This window comes from Micropterus salmoides, unplaced genomic scaffold (assembly GCF_014851395.1).
Source record: "Micropterus salmoides isolate LMB-PRFRI ecotype aquatic unplaced genomic scaffold, ASM1485139v1 Ms_hic_scaffold_12, whole genome shotgun sequence".
In the NCBI taxonomy this organism is placed as follows: domain Eukaryota; kingdom Metazoa; phylum Chordata; class Actinopteri; order Centrarchiformes; family Centrarchidae; genus Micropterus; species Micropterus salmoides.
Window position 1 is genome coordinate 22,228,736 of NW_024040263.1, and position 15,869 is coordinate 22,244,604.

General features: G+C 39.4%; 2 protein-coding genes across 4 annotated transcripts; one reads left to right on the plus strand and one right to left on the minus strand.

Moving 5' to 3' along the window:
* Positions 1–145: 145 nt before the first annotated feature.
* On the plus strand, positions 146–11,497 carry xpnpep1 (X-prolyl aminopeptidase (aminopeptidase P) 1, soluble). 3 transcript variants are annotated; one of them, XM_038713971.1, is made up of 20 exons: positions 146–299; positions 1,492–1,616; positions 1,967–2,030; positions 2,606–2,710; positions 3,083–3,175; positions 3,432–3,575; positions 3,866–3,961; positions 5,349–5,430; positions 5,994–6,204; positions 6,439–6,528; positions 6,660–6,710; positions 7,240–7,298; positions 7,775–7,852; positions 7,938–8,009; positions 8,196–8,256; positions 8,401–8,470; positions 9,616–9,789; positions 10,550–10,626; positions 10,828–10,926; positions 11,202–11,497. In XM_038713971.1, the coding sequence occupies exons 2-20, from the start codon at positions 1,500–1,502 to the stop codon at positions 11,319–11,321; spliced, it is 1,863 nt and encodes a 620-aa protein (XP_038569899.1). In that variant the 5' UTR covers positions 146–299; positions 1,492–1,499; the 3' UTR covers positions 11,322–11,497. The 3 variants fall into 3 exon arrangements, with proteins under 3 accessions (XP_038569899.1, XP_038569898.1, XP_038569900.1); XM_038713970.1 differs by lacking the exon at positions 146–299 and adding an exon at positions 371–1,183; XM_038713972.1 differs by lacking the exon at positions 146–299 and adding an exon at positions 371–1,117.
* Positions 11,003–13,711, minus strand: si:dkey-246e1.3. Its single transcript, XM_038713973.1, has 3 exons — positions 13,542–13,711; positions 13,326–13,422; positions 11,003–13,035 (listed from the first exon to the last, which is right to left on the minus strand). Exons 1-3 carry the CDS (start codon positions 13,645–13,647, stop codon positions 12,705–12,707), a joined length of 534 nt encoding a protein of 177 aa, XP_038569901.1. The 5' UTR covers positions 13,648–13,711; the 3' UTR covers positions 11,003–12,704.
* Between the last annotated feature and the right edge of the window lie 2,158 nt (positions 13,712–15,869).

Here is a 15,869-nt window from a genome sequence, read left to right on the forward strand (position 1 = left end):
GCTGCTGTACTCAAGTACAGTGGTGTGATTTTAGACTCACTGTGTAGTTCCAGTACATGGAATATGACTGTAGCGATATTTAGATGATGTAGGCTAATGTATTCTTCAGTGTATGGATTATGAGCCGAAAAAGAGGCGAGTCTGGATCCCTCTGCGTCTACTGGAAGAAACTGCAATCACGTGACGGCGAACGTCAACAACGAAATGGCAGCCTCCTGTTTTGGAAATTAACACAAGGTCCCAGGCTGGTAAAGAGCGCTTCGCGTTAAAGAATCACGTTTCCACGACGAAACCACACGGTGTGTATTCAGTATTTCAATGACTGCATGTGGGGGAAGTTTAACGTCAGCTAGCGGCGGGGTGGGGAGCTAACGTGGCACAGCACAGCGCGACCAGAGGGCTGTTGACTGTTTTAAAAAAAACGGGGGAAATGGGTGGTCATCCCGCGCCGTGTCTGTAGCGTAATGTCCGTAATCAAAGCTGAGTGAAAATCTTGATTAGTACTTAGTGTAAAATTGGGAAAATTAGCAAGTTACTACATCCTACAGTGCTACCACACCCACTATTAAAATCCATGGCGCTGCACACTGAATGAATTAACTTATTGTGTGTCACGGGTGGCCTGTTGATGAACAGCGATGTGTGAATAAAAATAAATCGCCTGTCCACTTCAGCCCAAGCTCTGCGTTTTGTAGCTTATTATCAAAATATCACGAGCAACTGTTTAATTGTATTGTTGCTAGTTCGCTCGCAAGTAGGTTGCCAACTTGTAAACAACAATTGCGTGGGGAACGTTTAGCCAATAGGAGAAGTCATCGATGTAGAACACTGCGACGTGATTGGTCGGCTCTTAGAAGTGTATTTTTATTATTTGCACCGCGCTAAACCATCCTGTAGTGGACGTGGATAGTGAAAGAGAATTCACCACTGCACAGTAACCTCTGGCTGCTGTTTTAGGAGATTATCGCAGTGAATTTAGGTCACAGACCTGCAGACACCAGCCACTTAGTCTAGTTCTTTTAATATTTAACTCATGTGACAGTTGCTTAATCAGCATGTTGCAGCAGGTTAAGATCCAGGTGTGGACTGTGACTTTGAGCTCCACGTCAATAGTCAGGTAGGCCACAGTCAGTCACTATCCAGCTCCAGTCGCATGAAATCAACATGGCTTCCAAAAATTCAGGTAATCTATGGGTGATCAGTTTGGGTTTGACTAACAAGACATGGGTGACATCTCAGTGCTTGCTTTTAAATGGGTCCTAATTTGAAATGAGTGATTTTGAAGATTGAACTGATTATTTTCACTGCATAAATGCCAAGGACTGACTGTGTCTGCGCTTGGTAAATCCCAGCCGCTTTTATGTTAACTTTTGACATTTGCCTCGTCGTACATATATTAAGGGCACTTTAACTCTGTTTTGAAGAAGCGTAGTATCAATAAATGTTACTTCAATTTTGTGTCTTTAATTACTGTGTTATGTTCTGTCTCAGACACAGGCATGGCTCCAAAGATCACAGGAGAGCTGCTCAGGCAGCTTCGCCAGGCCATGAGGAATTGTAAATACTTCTCTGAGCCCATTCAGGCTTACATTGTCCCTTCTGGAGATGCACACCAGGTAAGTGAGGTTAAACACGCATGTACACATGTTACAAGACTAAAGTCAATCCTAAACATAAATTAAGACACACATGCAGAAGTTTACAGTAGTGCAGCACTGCAGCTGCTACTCCTGCCTATTTTACTTTATGTGTTCTGATTCACTTCTGATCATCTCATCTGGCCTTCGCAATTAATTGTGGATCTTAACCCATTGCTCCTCCCTTTCCCTCTCAATGCACAAGGCCTGATGTGTGAAGAGCAGCAAAGATGGCATTTAAACTGTCTAACTGGTTGAAGGCCACTTCACACTCATTGTTAATGAAGCTGATCTCTCTCTCTGTCTTCTCTCTTTCTGTATGTCTTCAGAGCGAATACATTGCACCGTGTGACTGCAGACGTGAATTTATCTGTGGATTTAATGGCTCTGCAGGTATGTTTTGCCTTTGTGGGAGTGGCAATGAACATGCAGGTATTTTTTTTTTTAATTAAAAGGTCATCCCGAGTTAAAATTTTTATGGCAAACTAGAAGCCATGATCTAATTTCCACTGTGGATAAACCTATGACCTAGAACAATGTGATACAGGGACATCCAGCTTTTATTCTGTAAACCACCCAGATGCATCTCATGTTCAATTTAGGTATTACAGTATGATGTTGCTGTAGGTGTACTTTTCAGGTGAGGTGACTCACTTTTGTAATAAATCACTGTGAACCTGCCCTTCACTTTCACATTAGAACAATGAAAGATGAGAGCTCAGTCACTCTCAGACTGTTCACTGTTGCTATATCAGAGGCATAGATTATGAGAAAGTATAGCCATGGTAAACAGGACTTTTGTACAAATACTGTATACAGCTTTGGATCCAGTCATAGACAAGTGTATCATTGTTCCAGTATCAATTGCACTAAGTACTTATTGTATTTCATATTCATCCATTGTACTGGCTCCAACAAAGCATCTGTGATTTGAAATGTCATATCTGCTTTTTCTGTTTGATGCGCAGGTACAGCCATCATCACAGAGCAGCATGCTGCAATGTGGACTGATGGCCGATATTTCCTGCAAGCCACTCAGCAGATGGACAACAACTGGACCCTTATGAAGATGGGTAATATCGGTGTTTCTGTTGTACATTACAAAAAATACTAAATGCATCTTAGGAAAGTTATGTGAGCTATAAACACAAATACTGATTGTTGAGATTCAGGTTTGTTTAAGAGTCAGTTTGTTTCTGGGTATGTACACATATTTCTGAAGTTTAAGGTTTACACTAAGGATTCTGCAATGAGGTCTTACTCTTTATATACAAACCAATCATCACCACCATGATAAACCACCAATCACAGCTAGTCAGAATGCTGTGACCTAATTTGTCCTATTAATGTCTGCAATTTTTAAGACAAATATACTTTGAAGATGCTGTTTGACTGTGGCATATTTTACATCTTTGCGTGATCAGTGTTTTTATAACTTTATCTAGGACTGAAGGAGACACCCTCTCAGGAGGACTGGCTGATCAGCGTCCTGCCAGAGAACTCCAAAGTAGGAGTAGATCCTTGGATCATCGCTGCTGGTAGGTTGCTCAGTGGATCAACATTACTAGGAGGGCAGAACACACAATGACAATCAGAGCAATATGAACACTGTTCTCTTCCCAGAATACAGCAAGAAATATTCTCCAGAAAAAAAAGATTTTACATTTTGGAGGTTTAAATTTAATACATTTTTAAAAAATGACGTACAGAGTGCACTTAGTTTTGCCTTGTTAATGAAATATTGTGTTTTTTGCCACTATTTGTGCATCTTATCACAATCTTCTGATGTTTTAGATCAGTGGAAGAACATATCCAAGGCACTGACCAGTGCAGGCCACTCTCTGGTGGCAGTGCAGGATAACCTGATCGATGCGGTCTGGATAGACCGCCCAGAAAGACCCAGCACACAGCTCCGCACCATGGGATTGGAGTACACCGGTCTGTGCCAAACTGGATTAACTCCATTATTATATACATGGTTATTTCACAGTAGCTAATTAGGGTTTGTTTCAGAAATATTAAAATTATGAAATATAATATATTCTTGTGGAATGAATAAATTATTTTAATGTGAGCAGAAATATTGCTCTTAGTTTTGATTATTATACTTTTGATATTACTTTTCTTATCTTTTGTTTCAAAGCTAGACAAAATAAAGGGTCAGTGTTAACTAGTAGATATACAGGCTTTGAGGTGCCATGTTGACGAGCATTGCTGTCCTCCTATAGGTATGTCCTGGCAAGACAAGATCACAGCGCTGCGAGCGAAGATGATCGAGAGGAAAACGACCTGGTTTGTTGCCACGGCGTTGGATGAGATTGCATGTACGGTTCATTTTTCAGAAATCTTCTGCCACAGTGGTAACTGAACACAGTAATGGAGGTGTCGAGATGCTTTACTTAAACCAGCAATGTATAGAATTACAGTAGCACAAAGTGGAGATATTTAAGTAAAGTTAATTTACCAGGAACTTCAGAATTGTACTTAAAATAAATAAATAAATAAATAAAAATCATTAGATTTACATAGCGCTTTTTTAAAACTCAAAGACGCTTTAAAATAATTATTAAAGATTAAAGTAATTGGTTAAATAAAAGAAGAGAAGGGGAGAGAGGGGAAGGAAGTTAACTGGGTAATGCAGTCTTGAAAAGGTGGGTTTTGAAGGATGGAATGGAGTTAGCCTGTCTGATGTGGCTAGTGAGGGCATTTCAGAGGGAGGGTGCAGCAACTGAAAAGGCCTTGTCACCCCAGGTCTGGTGCTTTGTCCTGATGTTTTTTTGTGTTGAGGTGATGTGTGGAGGTGTGGCGAGGGAGGAGGTCGGTGAGGTACGGAGGGGTCGGGTTGTTTAAGGCTTTGTAAGTGATGAGTAGAAGTTAAAGTAAAGTGGTTCCTGTAATTAACCGGGAGCCAGTGGAGTGGACTTATGTGCAGGACTTGAGTAAATAATCGTAGTTACTTCCCAATTAATTGCACAAATGGGTTTTCCTAAATTCACTCTCCGCAACCTCGCATTCATTGTTCATGTAACTGGACAGCAAACATTGTGTTTTGGCCTGGACATTTTGTAACCATATAATGTGTGAAGTGTGAAACATGTTAGTGGATTTAGAAGTACGGCCAGACAGAGAGCCTCTTTTGTTGATGATTAGATTTTGTCACATTAGGTTTTAGTGGATTTTAGTTATTGCTGTGTCAAACATGCAGCAGCCACACCAAACATCTCTTCTGTTACATAAGTCTGCTCTGATACATGATCACGATCCAAGGACCCAGGGACGCATGGGTGTCCCTCTAGATGCCTATTTGAGCACCTTGTTCAGCATGCCTAATGGGCTCTTGTTTCTGATTGTTTGGTCTGAAAAATTGTGTTAATTATATTAATGCTTATTGTGATTGTCATCAGGTCGCATTCAGACTAGAGTGATTCAATGGGCATTAAATTGAAGGGGATTTGCTCAGGCGTCCACAAAGGATTAGTGACAGTGTAATAATAACACTCATATTTAACTCCAAACAGACTGTACTGAGGTTTTAGTTGAGACATAAAGTATTACAGAAAATGATTTTAAGGTAACCGTTTTCAGTGTTGGCCTGATGGGTTTAAATAGGAGAGATCGTGAAGTGACATTGTCGCTGCCAATATTATTTAAATTTTATCTGATGTTATTCAAATATGTATTCAAATAAAATGTTTTATTTCCTTTTCTCAGGGCTTTTCAACCTCCGTGGTGCCGACATAGAGTACAACCCAGTTTTCTTTGCATATGCCATCGTGGGGATAAACACAATAAGGTAATATGATATAACACAATGCAGTAACATACTGGCTTGATCAGTGTTCTATTAATTGCCTTAATGCTACTGACTGATATGAAGGGCTACTGGGAATAAATGGTGATGAAATATGAGCCTGCATTTCTTGAACTCCTGAAAAGTGCAGTCAATATAGAGACAATTGCTTTGGCACGTACACACAGTCCAGTGATGGTCACAGTAATTATAATAAGGTAAAAGAGATAGTGCTGCAAAAGTTCAAGAATCATAAATATAAAATAAAAATTTACAATCAAAAAATAGAGCTGTGTTTAAAAAAGGATAGACTGTGCAATATTTTGACCAAAGAATATGCCTGGATGTTGTACATTGTTGTACATTAGGAATTACTAATCTTGTAATGTACTGAATGGCCCTGCATTATAATTTCACAGGCATTTTATGAACTTTAAAGGTAATTTATTCTTTGCGGGAACTAATAATATAATAATACACATGATTCCTTACACACATTAAAATTGGAGGTACAAGGTTTGCACCTGAAATTGCGTCTTTGCTGAATTGTCTCTTCCTCTCTGCAGGCTTTTTGTGGACTTAAAGCGTCTTTCTGATCCCGCACTGAGAGACCACCTGCAGCTGGACTCCCCCAGCAAGCCTGACCTAACCATCCAAACGTTCCCGTACGAGTCAGTCTACACCGAGCTCCAGGCCATCTGCGCGGCACACGGCCCGAAGGACAAAGTGTGGATCTGTGACAAGGCCAGCTGTGCTCTCACACAGGTCATCCCCAAGGTGAGAGTTCTACCACAACCACAGATAGTTAGCGTTCAGAACATAGGTTACTGTCTCTGGTGTTCACAACAGATACATAAAAATAGCTAGATTGTATCTGGATTGTTTTTTCCTGAGAATTCAAGAAGTTGGTTTTGTTCTCCAAGTATGAAAACCTGATCAGATTATAAGATCTGGACTTGTATACCTAATTTAATATACTGGACACATTTTGACCCTCTTGATCTATTTCAGGCTCACAGGACTCCAATTCCCTACACTCCACTCTGCCTCGCCAAGGCTGTGAAGAACTCAACTGAGATTCAAGGCATGAAAATGGCCCATGTAAGAACCTTTGGACCGCTTGAATAACTTTAGTGTACATCTCCTAATCATTGACTTTATGACTTCATAAACTGATAAATGATTTCCCCTCACAATAGCGTTTCACATCTTCCCCACTTGTCACCCAACAGATCAAGGATGCAGTGGCCCTTTGTGAACTCTTTGCTTGGTTGGAAAAGGAGGTATAAATGTTTTTATTTTCCTGAAAAAATAACAGATTCCCTCCAGTCTGTATTCACAAGAATCCCACTGGAATTAAAGAAAATTTTAAAAAGGCTAGATAAGTTTTTAAAATGAATGGATAGGCTAAAAACATTTATGATTTTTATATTCATCAATAACCCTTATCTCTCTATCTTATCTTAAACACCTCTTGTACTGAAGAAACCCCTGTTATGGATGTTTGTATTGATATAGAGCTACTGTATTATCACAATAATGATCAATTAATTAACATTTTGATTCTCAAAATTACTATATCTCTAATTTTGACCAATATACCCAAGCCTAATGATTTTTTTTTTATTCTTACATTTTAGGAAACAAATCTTAAATGGTTAGTTGTTTGTACATATCAATGTGAGTGTGAAAACCCTGTGTTTGGATGGAGCTTTTACTTAATCCGACCTGCCCTTGAACTGTTGAATATGACACTGTTGTTTTTTCGTAAGTATTTCCGTATAACTGGGTGCTGCGATTATTTCTTTATAGATTCCAAAAGGAACAGTGACTGAGATCTCTGCTGCTGATAAGGCGGAAGAATTACGAAGGTGGGTTTTTTTTACCTCTTGGATGTTTTACAAACCATATTGGTTTTCCTTGTTTGGTTGACAAGTTCGTCCAGTTTAACTTTGTGTCAACTTTCTTACATGAATGGCATAAAAAGGTATTTCATAATGTGTAGTGACTATTCTGAACTTATACCCCCCTCTACTGGACGTGTAGCATAATGTCTGCTTCAAGGCCTTCATTTCCATCCATCCATCGTCAACCGCTTATCCTGCGTACAGGGTTGCGGGGGGGCCTTCATTTGAAAATGTTTTATTCTCTCAGTAATATATTTATCACTCTAAAAGTGTAATGTTTTTAATCATAGACACGATTTTTACATTTAGTTTTTGTGAATAATAGAAGCTCTTACCATAGTATTTTCCCTTAATAACACTGAAGAGATCCTAAAACATTTCAACAGTTCATTTTCATAGAGTAATAGTTATTAAATTGTGTGCATTTGTGTCTTTTTCAGTCAACAGAAAGAATTTGTTGGCCTCAGTTTCCCCACAATCTCCAGCGTTGGTCCAAACGGAGCAATTATACATTACGGGTCAGTTGGCTAGTGGAACAGATGAAACAGAGTTTGTTTTTGTTTTTTTAAATAAAAGTTTATCCACTACTTCTTTTCCCCTTAGACCTCTGCCTGAAACCAACAGAACCCTCTCCATGAATGAAGTTTACCTGATCGACTCTGGAGCTCAATACGTGTAAACAAGATAATTATTATACACATAAAATGTGTTCAGGCTAACCTGCCATGTACAGCATATGTCTCAGTTCAGTCAATCCTCACCTCCTTGCCTGTTGATATCAAGAACACAGACAACATAGGAACAGTTGTGGTTGTGGTGCATTACACTCATACATCTGCATCAATATTCTGTCTTTGGCAGTGATGGGACCACTGATGTTACACGCACCATGCACTTTGGGACACCATCTGCTTTTGAGAAGGTAAACTTTGCTAGTGCTCACTGTCAAAAACTAAAGAATCAGTGTAGTGTCATTGACTGAATTTATCCCAACACTGATTTTATTTTATTGTATTGAATTTTATTTTATTTTATTGTATTGTGTGCTCTCTCTTTTTTCCTCTAGGAATGCTTTACCTATGTTCTGAAGGGACACATAGCTGTCAGTGCTGCCGTATTCCCCAACGGAACAAAAGGTACTGTCCTCTACTTTGACACAAGGGTTATCTCACACTGTAGTATACACATATTATGTCATAACATGTGCAGCATTGACAAACCGCAAAGCTCAAATGATTCACTCAGGTATACAGTATTTCTTGATTATTCTGTTCTTTTTAGGCCGCTGGCAATAGCTGTGGCCGGAGCCAATATGTTTTCGGGCTGTTTGTCCATTTGTACGTCCGGCCTTTTCTCTGGAACCCTTTAAGGAAATTTCTTCAAATATGGCACAAATATCCAAAAATTTGATTGGCATAGATCAAAGGTCATAATGTCCTGGAAAAACACTTTTTTGGCCGTTTTTTAACACCATACCTCAACAGAAGGGGAGATTGTGACCATATTTCACGGCCGTTTGAACTGAACAGGTGACACTTCTGACTCGCGTTTCATTCTGAATTTCAAGCGTCATTGGAGCGCGCCTAGCTAATCATGATCCAGTGAGTGAGTGAGATTTAACTACAGCTCATAAAGATGCTTTACATCTAAAAAGAAAAAAAGAAAACCAAAGCACCGCCTTTTGTGTAACCATACTAAATAAGAATCCCATCTTTACACAGTAATCAAGTACATATGTACCTGTTATATGCAAATACATAGATAATAATCCTTTATAAATCAGTTTAACAACCTATACTCACTGGAATCTTACAATACAGTGATATCTACGATTTAGCCTAAGAAATGCACTTTATATGTTTTATTTAATTCCTTCCATGTATTCACTGTTGTTAAACCTAAAGCCAGTTTAATTACACTTGACCCTTATATTGTAGCTTTCCCATGGGGTCTATCAATTATAAGATGCAGCGTGTCACAAAGTCTGAGAAAATGTTTCTTTATTTTTTTTTTTTGAGAAATGGTTTCTAAGATATTACATTTGATGTGGGGAAACAGGGTAAATCATAGCTATCTCTCATTTCATCACATGGGGAGCAAATGTTTTTCATACTTCCGCCATGCATTGGTACAGGCCAGGGGGAGCAAGCCAGGCCAGCAGATAGAGAAAAGCACTCAATTTCACATTTGGGAAAAATTTGGTTGAAAAAACAATGACTTTTTAGTGTATCACATAAAATAAAGTATGATCTCTATCTCTAACCCTCCGTTCCCTCCCTAGGCCACCTGTTGGATTCGTTTGCCCGTTCAGCTCTGTGGGAGTCAGGGCTGGACTACCTTCATGGTACTGGCCACGGTGTGGGCTGCTTCCTGAATGTCCATGAGGGGCCCTGCGGCATCAGCTACAAGACCTTCGCCGATGAGCCTTTGGAGGCCGGCATGATCGTCAGTGACGGTATAAGCATGGTCAATTTAGCCAATCAACATTACAGTAGCAAGACTCTGTAATGTCTTTTAATTCATACTGTAAATGGTAAATACTTCTATTTTGGTGGACTGTCATGAATTTACAATGTTAAGATACACTCATGCACACATACAGACTCTGCTACTGAGAGATGTTGGTCAGCTTCTTCAAATTGCACCTGGCAATGTACCTATTAAAATTGCAATTTAAAAGAGAGCCAGGGCACTGAAAGCAGTTCATTACACACTGTGTTTGCTTTTTCATCCTTTAACAGCGATAGCATATGGCCACACGAATGGCACGTAATACCAGCTGACTGATGTGTTTATGCCTTATTTCATATTGGAGAAGTTAACTACAGGCCTTATGCAAATGTCACATCACTTCTGACTGATGGAGCTGACTACAGGCTTACAGAAAATCTCACCAGTGCCACAACATCGGGCCATAATTAAACAAATCTTCCCAAATGTTTCAGTAGTGTCATAAATTGGCTTTACAGGCTGCATGTGTTTCTTTTCTTCTTAAATATGTAACATAGCCAAAAACACATAGACACCCTAATGCAGCTGATTGGTAGTTTAGTCATTTGTCATGCTGGAAAAGTGGAAATCTTTGCAGAAGTTAACGCGCACACACACACACACACACACACGCACACATACGTTTCAGGCCCTCCTTCTATTACTTTGCGTTTCTTGTGTTTGACTATATTAAAAATTTTCATCTCAGTTCTCCTTTTTTCTAGAACCTGGGTACTATGAAGACGGATCTTTTGGCATTCGTATTGAAAATGTGGTCCTTGTCATACCAGCTAAGCCCAAAGTAAGTAGTTTAAATCACAACCAGGCCTAATAAAAGTTTAAATATGCAGAGTTGAGTTAAAGAGTTCTCTTCAAACTCAGATTTCTCAGATATTTAATGCTGTAGGAAGAAATAAAGGTGTTCTTTTCTATGTTTGATCACAGTACCAGTTGTAACTATTATAAGGGAAATCAGCATGTTTTCTTGTCTGTTTGTGTTCAGTACAACTACAGAAACAGAGGTAGCCTGACATTTGAGCCCCTCACTCTGGTTCCTATTCAAGTCAAGATGATGAACACACAGCTACTCACTCAGAAGGAGGTAAGGAATATCCAGTGTGGTCCAGTGGTTTAATATTTTAAATAATCAAAGACAAATTCATCCCCATAAAAAAAAAGAATCTCAAAAGGTTTTTATTGGCAATGCGACAACACACCAAATGTATTTAGCTTAACATGACATATAGTAAAATCATGAACTATGCGTTTGAATGTTTGATAAAAGCCCCAACTCTTCCTATTACATAATGCGCTACTTAAATACATTCTCTTCATGGTTCGACAGTTCTTTGACCGCCTCTCTTTTCCGTTCCGCAGCGCGACTGGGTGAACGAGTACCACAGGAAGTGCCGGGAGGTGGTTGGAGCAGAGCTGGAGAAGCAAGGCAGGAAGGATGCACTGGAGTGGCTGATCAGAGAGACCCAGCCAATCGTCTGAGGATTGACTCTTGTGCAGTGCAGTCCCTTAGCCCAGAAGTACTGTACGATCAATTGCTCTGCAGTGATAATCGTTTGTAATTTTTTCATCTTTCTCTGTATCTCACACTCTGCTTCTTTTGTAAAGCACATTGTATCAGCAGTTTTATTAAAGATCAATAAAAAATCCAGAAAGAACTTTACTAAGTTTACTGCTTTTCTTGAACTATGACGACCTCATGTTCAGCCTGGCAAACCTGCATTTTTGAGGTTATCTAGTGGAGGTTTGTGAAAGGACTTTGCAAACCCAAATGCAGAATAACTTCTTAAGATGTAGTAGTCCCGTGGAAAGTGAATACAAGTACATAATTGACTTGTGATGATTGAGTACAACATCACTATGTACAGTATTGCAACACTATACCAATATGCCATTACAGAAAACATCCAAAATTTATACGTGATTATATAGCCTCAATGTAACTAGTAGCATAATCCTGTACTTACATTTTGTACCTGTAAATACCATACATAAATACTTAAATGCATTTTCTATCTTATACAACATTTACTAAGCCATTGACAAAACTATTTGCTCATGAACTTGCATGTGTTACAAACAAAACTGGCACTTGCTAATAAAAACAAAACCAATCTTCCATAGCTCTACTAGTTGTATCTTAAAGTCCTGCATTTATATTTTAAAGACAGAAAACTGTTGATATGCTTTCTGTTGGCTAAGACTGGCATCCATTGCAGTTGCATGGTTCAGCATCAAATGCACATCCTTGTTTGTTCTTGCACCCAACCACATCTTTAGTTCACGCACTTTTAAACTTACTCTGGAGTTATTTGTCATGAAAAAGTAGATTGCGGTTTTAATGTGTACACCTGTGATTTAGCGTTGTGGGACTCACAAGAGACAGATCTAAACAAAGAATGATCAATACTGAAGTAGCAGTGAGCAAAATATCCTACATTTTAGTCCCTAGTACTTGGCAAGCTTTCAAACAGATCCTGCATTTCCCATAATGCAGTTCGATAGCATTTATTCTGGTGAACGCCCACATCTTTCTAACTTCATCCCGCAGTCTATAATGTGGACTTTCTGTTTTGTCCAAGCCTGAGGTAGCCCCTATGACATCACCATGACATCATTAGGGTTTTTTCTCAGACCTGAGCTACAGAGGCCATTATACAACAGAGTAGTACTCCTCCTCATTATAATTAAGTTGAATTGGTACAATCGATGGAGTCCCCCTTTAGTGGCCTGTATATGGTGACATAACTTTTGATAGACACAGCTGCAGAGGTCAAACCTCTTACCAGGGTCTCTCCAGTCCACTATGTGACATTCAGACAGCTTTTCCCTTGTACCCCCCACAGCACAACTCCTCACCACTTTCTAAAGCTGCATGTAAAAAATCGGAGGGTCCAGAATGACGCCACTGTTTGGATCATTGGCATACTCTTGAAATGACAGTGACAGTGCAGTTTGCTCCTCTGGTCCCTGTGGGGCCTCGCACCCCACCTCCTCTTCCTCCTTCACCCCTACAGGCAGCGGGTTGCTGTAGATGTAATAGATCCTGGAGTTGTCCTTTGCTGCGTCTGGTTTCCTGAAGAAGGCGAAGGGGTTGATGAAGCTGGTCGACCTCTTCACTGCTCTGACCGCCACGGGGTCCAGCGACTCGCCTTGGGTCACTGCACTCTCATACACGTGGGCTCTCTTTGACTGCCTGGTGAAGAAGATGGCACTAATTGCACTAATGACACTAATTTAATTTTACATTGCATTGCATTCTATTTGAATATACAGTTGCTTCAGATACTTTTAGATTCAGCAGAAGTAGTACAAATTTTCAGTAGGCTACACAGGATATGATGTAATGTTCTGTGTTATTAAATTAGTGGCTGCACCTACATTGAGACTTCCATTGATCCTGATAAAGCTGAGAAAGCAGGTCATAAGCAAGTGTTTACAGGGATTATTTTAAAGTATCAAAGTACAACTGATATCTAATCTCACCTGCTGCGGTTGTAGCAGACAGTGATGCAGTACAAGCCGGTGATAGTGAGGATACACAAGGCCAGGGCAATCATGACTATGTTAAACACTTTGAACTCTGGGGATAGGAAAAAAAACAAGAGAGTTTCACTAGAGGATACACTGAAACTTAATAAAACTCTAGTGGTGACAGTACAGTGAAATTAGATGAACTGATAGAAAAAGAGTTTAACACACCAAACAGAGCTGTGTTCATCTCCTGGTCATGTAGTCCCAAAGCTGCTGTCCCGTTCAGAGGGAGGCTGTCTGCCGTCATTGCTCGGTCCTGTTGGGCTCCACTCATGTTGCTGCCATTAGCTTCCAAAACGATGGACCAAAGGCTGAGCTTCAAGCCTTTTCTCACTGGTTTCAATAGAAACCCGGGCCATGTGACCCAAACAGCTCGACTCAGTCGCTGTGGAGACACCCCCTTCTTTTGTCACCCCCTCCATTCAAGTTGGGTACCCCCCTCTCTACTCCCCTTGTTTTACTGCTCATTATTCTGTTCAGCATTTTCAGGGGACTCTGAGGGGAGGGAGATTATGGGGCTTTTATAAAGTTTGTAACAAGCTCTGAGTGCTCACCCAAAACCAGAGATTTTGCATGCTTTCGGGCTTGCAAAGACCACTGCTGAAAATGTGTGACAGGAAGCAAAGACCAACTTAATAACAGTTGAATTCAAATATGGAGTCCCCGTAAGTTTTCAGCTTTTCGCTCTTTAAAGCAAATGTAAATCCTCTGATGTCAGATACATCCATGAGATGAATGACAGAACATCTAAGAAGCCTTGCTGCCATCCACGCTCATGATTAATATACCAACGTTTGTGTGCCATGTGCCATCTTATCTATACTTAAAAAACATATGTATCAAATTATGGCTTCAACTAACAACTATCTTCATTGTTAATAAATCTGACAATTGATATTTTGACCTATAAAATGTCAGAAAATTGTTAAAAAAAAGGTCTATCACAAGTTCAGAGAGTCCAATGTTAAATCTGTAAATTGTCTGTTTTTTCCAACCAACATTCCAAACTACAAATACAGTATATTCAATTTACAATAACAAAGAAGAGAGAAAAGCAGTGAGTTGTCTCAATATAATAACAACTTCAAACTAAATTTCAATAAATTTTACTAAACCTAAGCTGATCACACCCAAGCAGCATTCAAACACAAGCCTCAAATTTCCTGATGATGACAAAATGTGTTTTGGGGGACCGGAGTACAGTGCACCAAATCGCTCAAGTCAGGAAAGCAGGGTCAGATCCACAGGCCGATGTTTCCAAATGGCTGCAAGAGCCAAAGGCAGCCAAAAGGCAACAAAGACAGCATTCTCCTTTCTCTTTATGCTTCACTTCACCCTGCAGCACCATAGGAGATATTACGCAATTAGTTGAGCATCTAATTAAAGCAGGGTTTTGTTTCCCTGTGTGACTGGACAAGCTGCTGTATAGACTAAACTGTTTGCGAGTGACCTTTCAATCAACCTGCTCGGGTGGAGTTACTGCATAGGATGATACATGCGTGTTGGAAGCTAAAGATAAGACCAGGACATTATTTGTTACTCAAGTTAGTGTTAGTTTACTTATCAGACAACCTGGCATTAAAATGTTCTGCTTATTTTTTAACATAGATGATTCATTATTCTATGTCTATTGATGTTCCTTTATTGAAATTCTTGAGTGTAGTACAATATTAGTCGTATAATATATATTTAACAGCATATGTGATTGGACAAATATTCATCCATGCATACACTGCTGATGCAATAAACTAGAGTTTAATAATTGTCTTTTTTTGTGGTTCAGGCCATCATCAAAGCTTCGATCACAATGCCACTTTAACAGAGCTATTTAAGTGCAGTGTAGTAGAAATGCAGTGTATAAATGTAAGTCTTTTCATTCCACTTTCTTAATCACTGCTACAAACACTTTTTTATTGTAAATGACAAATGACACTTTTTCACTGTTGAATGGACTCTTGAAAGGATAAGATATTTCACAATTTTCTAACTAAAAAGTGCCAAATAAATGTTTTCAATCTAGGTAGTGGCATTAGCACCATTTGGGAAATAATGTCTCATCAAAATTAAAAAGATGTTTCATTGGATTTGCTTCTCTATCCTATCCTCTTAGGGTCGTCTAGTGTTATTCTCATTGATACCGTATCCAGGTTTGGTTGTGATTTGTTTATAAGGAGATGGACTGAAAAGTGAAAAAGTTTTTACATAAACAACTTTCTACCTTTTAATCTAAATTCCACAAAACATGGGAGAAATGTTCTCAATCAGCGGATGCTTTTCAGCTATTTCCTGAACCAACTAGACAATGACAGCATTGTGCCATCTCCACCTTTCACACATTACTTTATCAGCTATTCAGTACAAATACTGTCTGGTCAGTCTGTCCAACAGTAATTAGTAACTGCATCTTACTACAAATCAGACAAATTTAACTTATTTTTGCAATCACTGCAGTTTTGTTTAGTTCCTCCACTAGGTGTCAGACCTTCCCTTTATGTC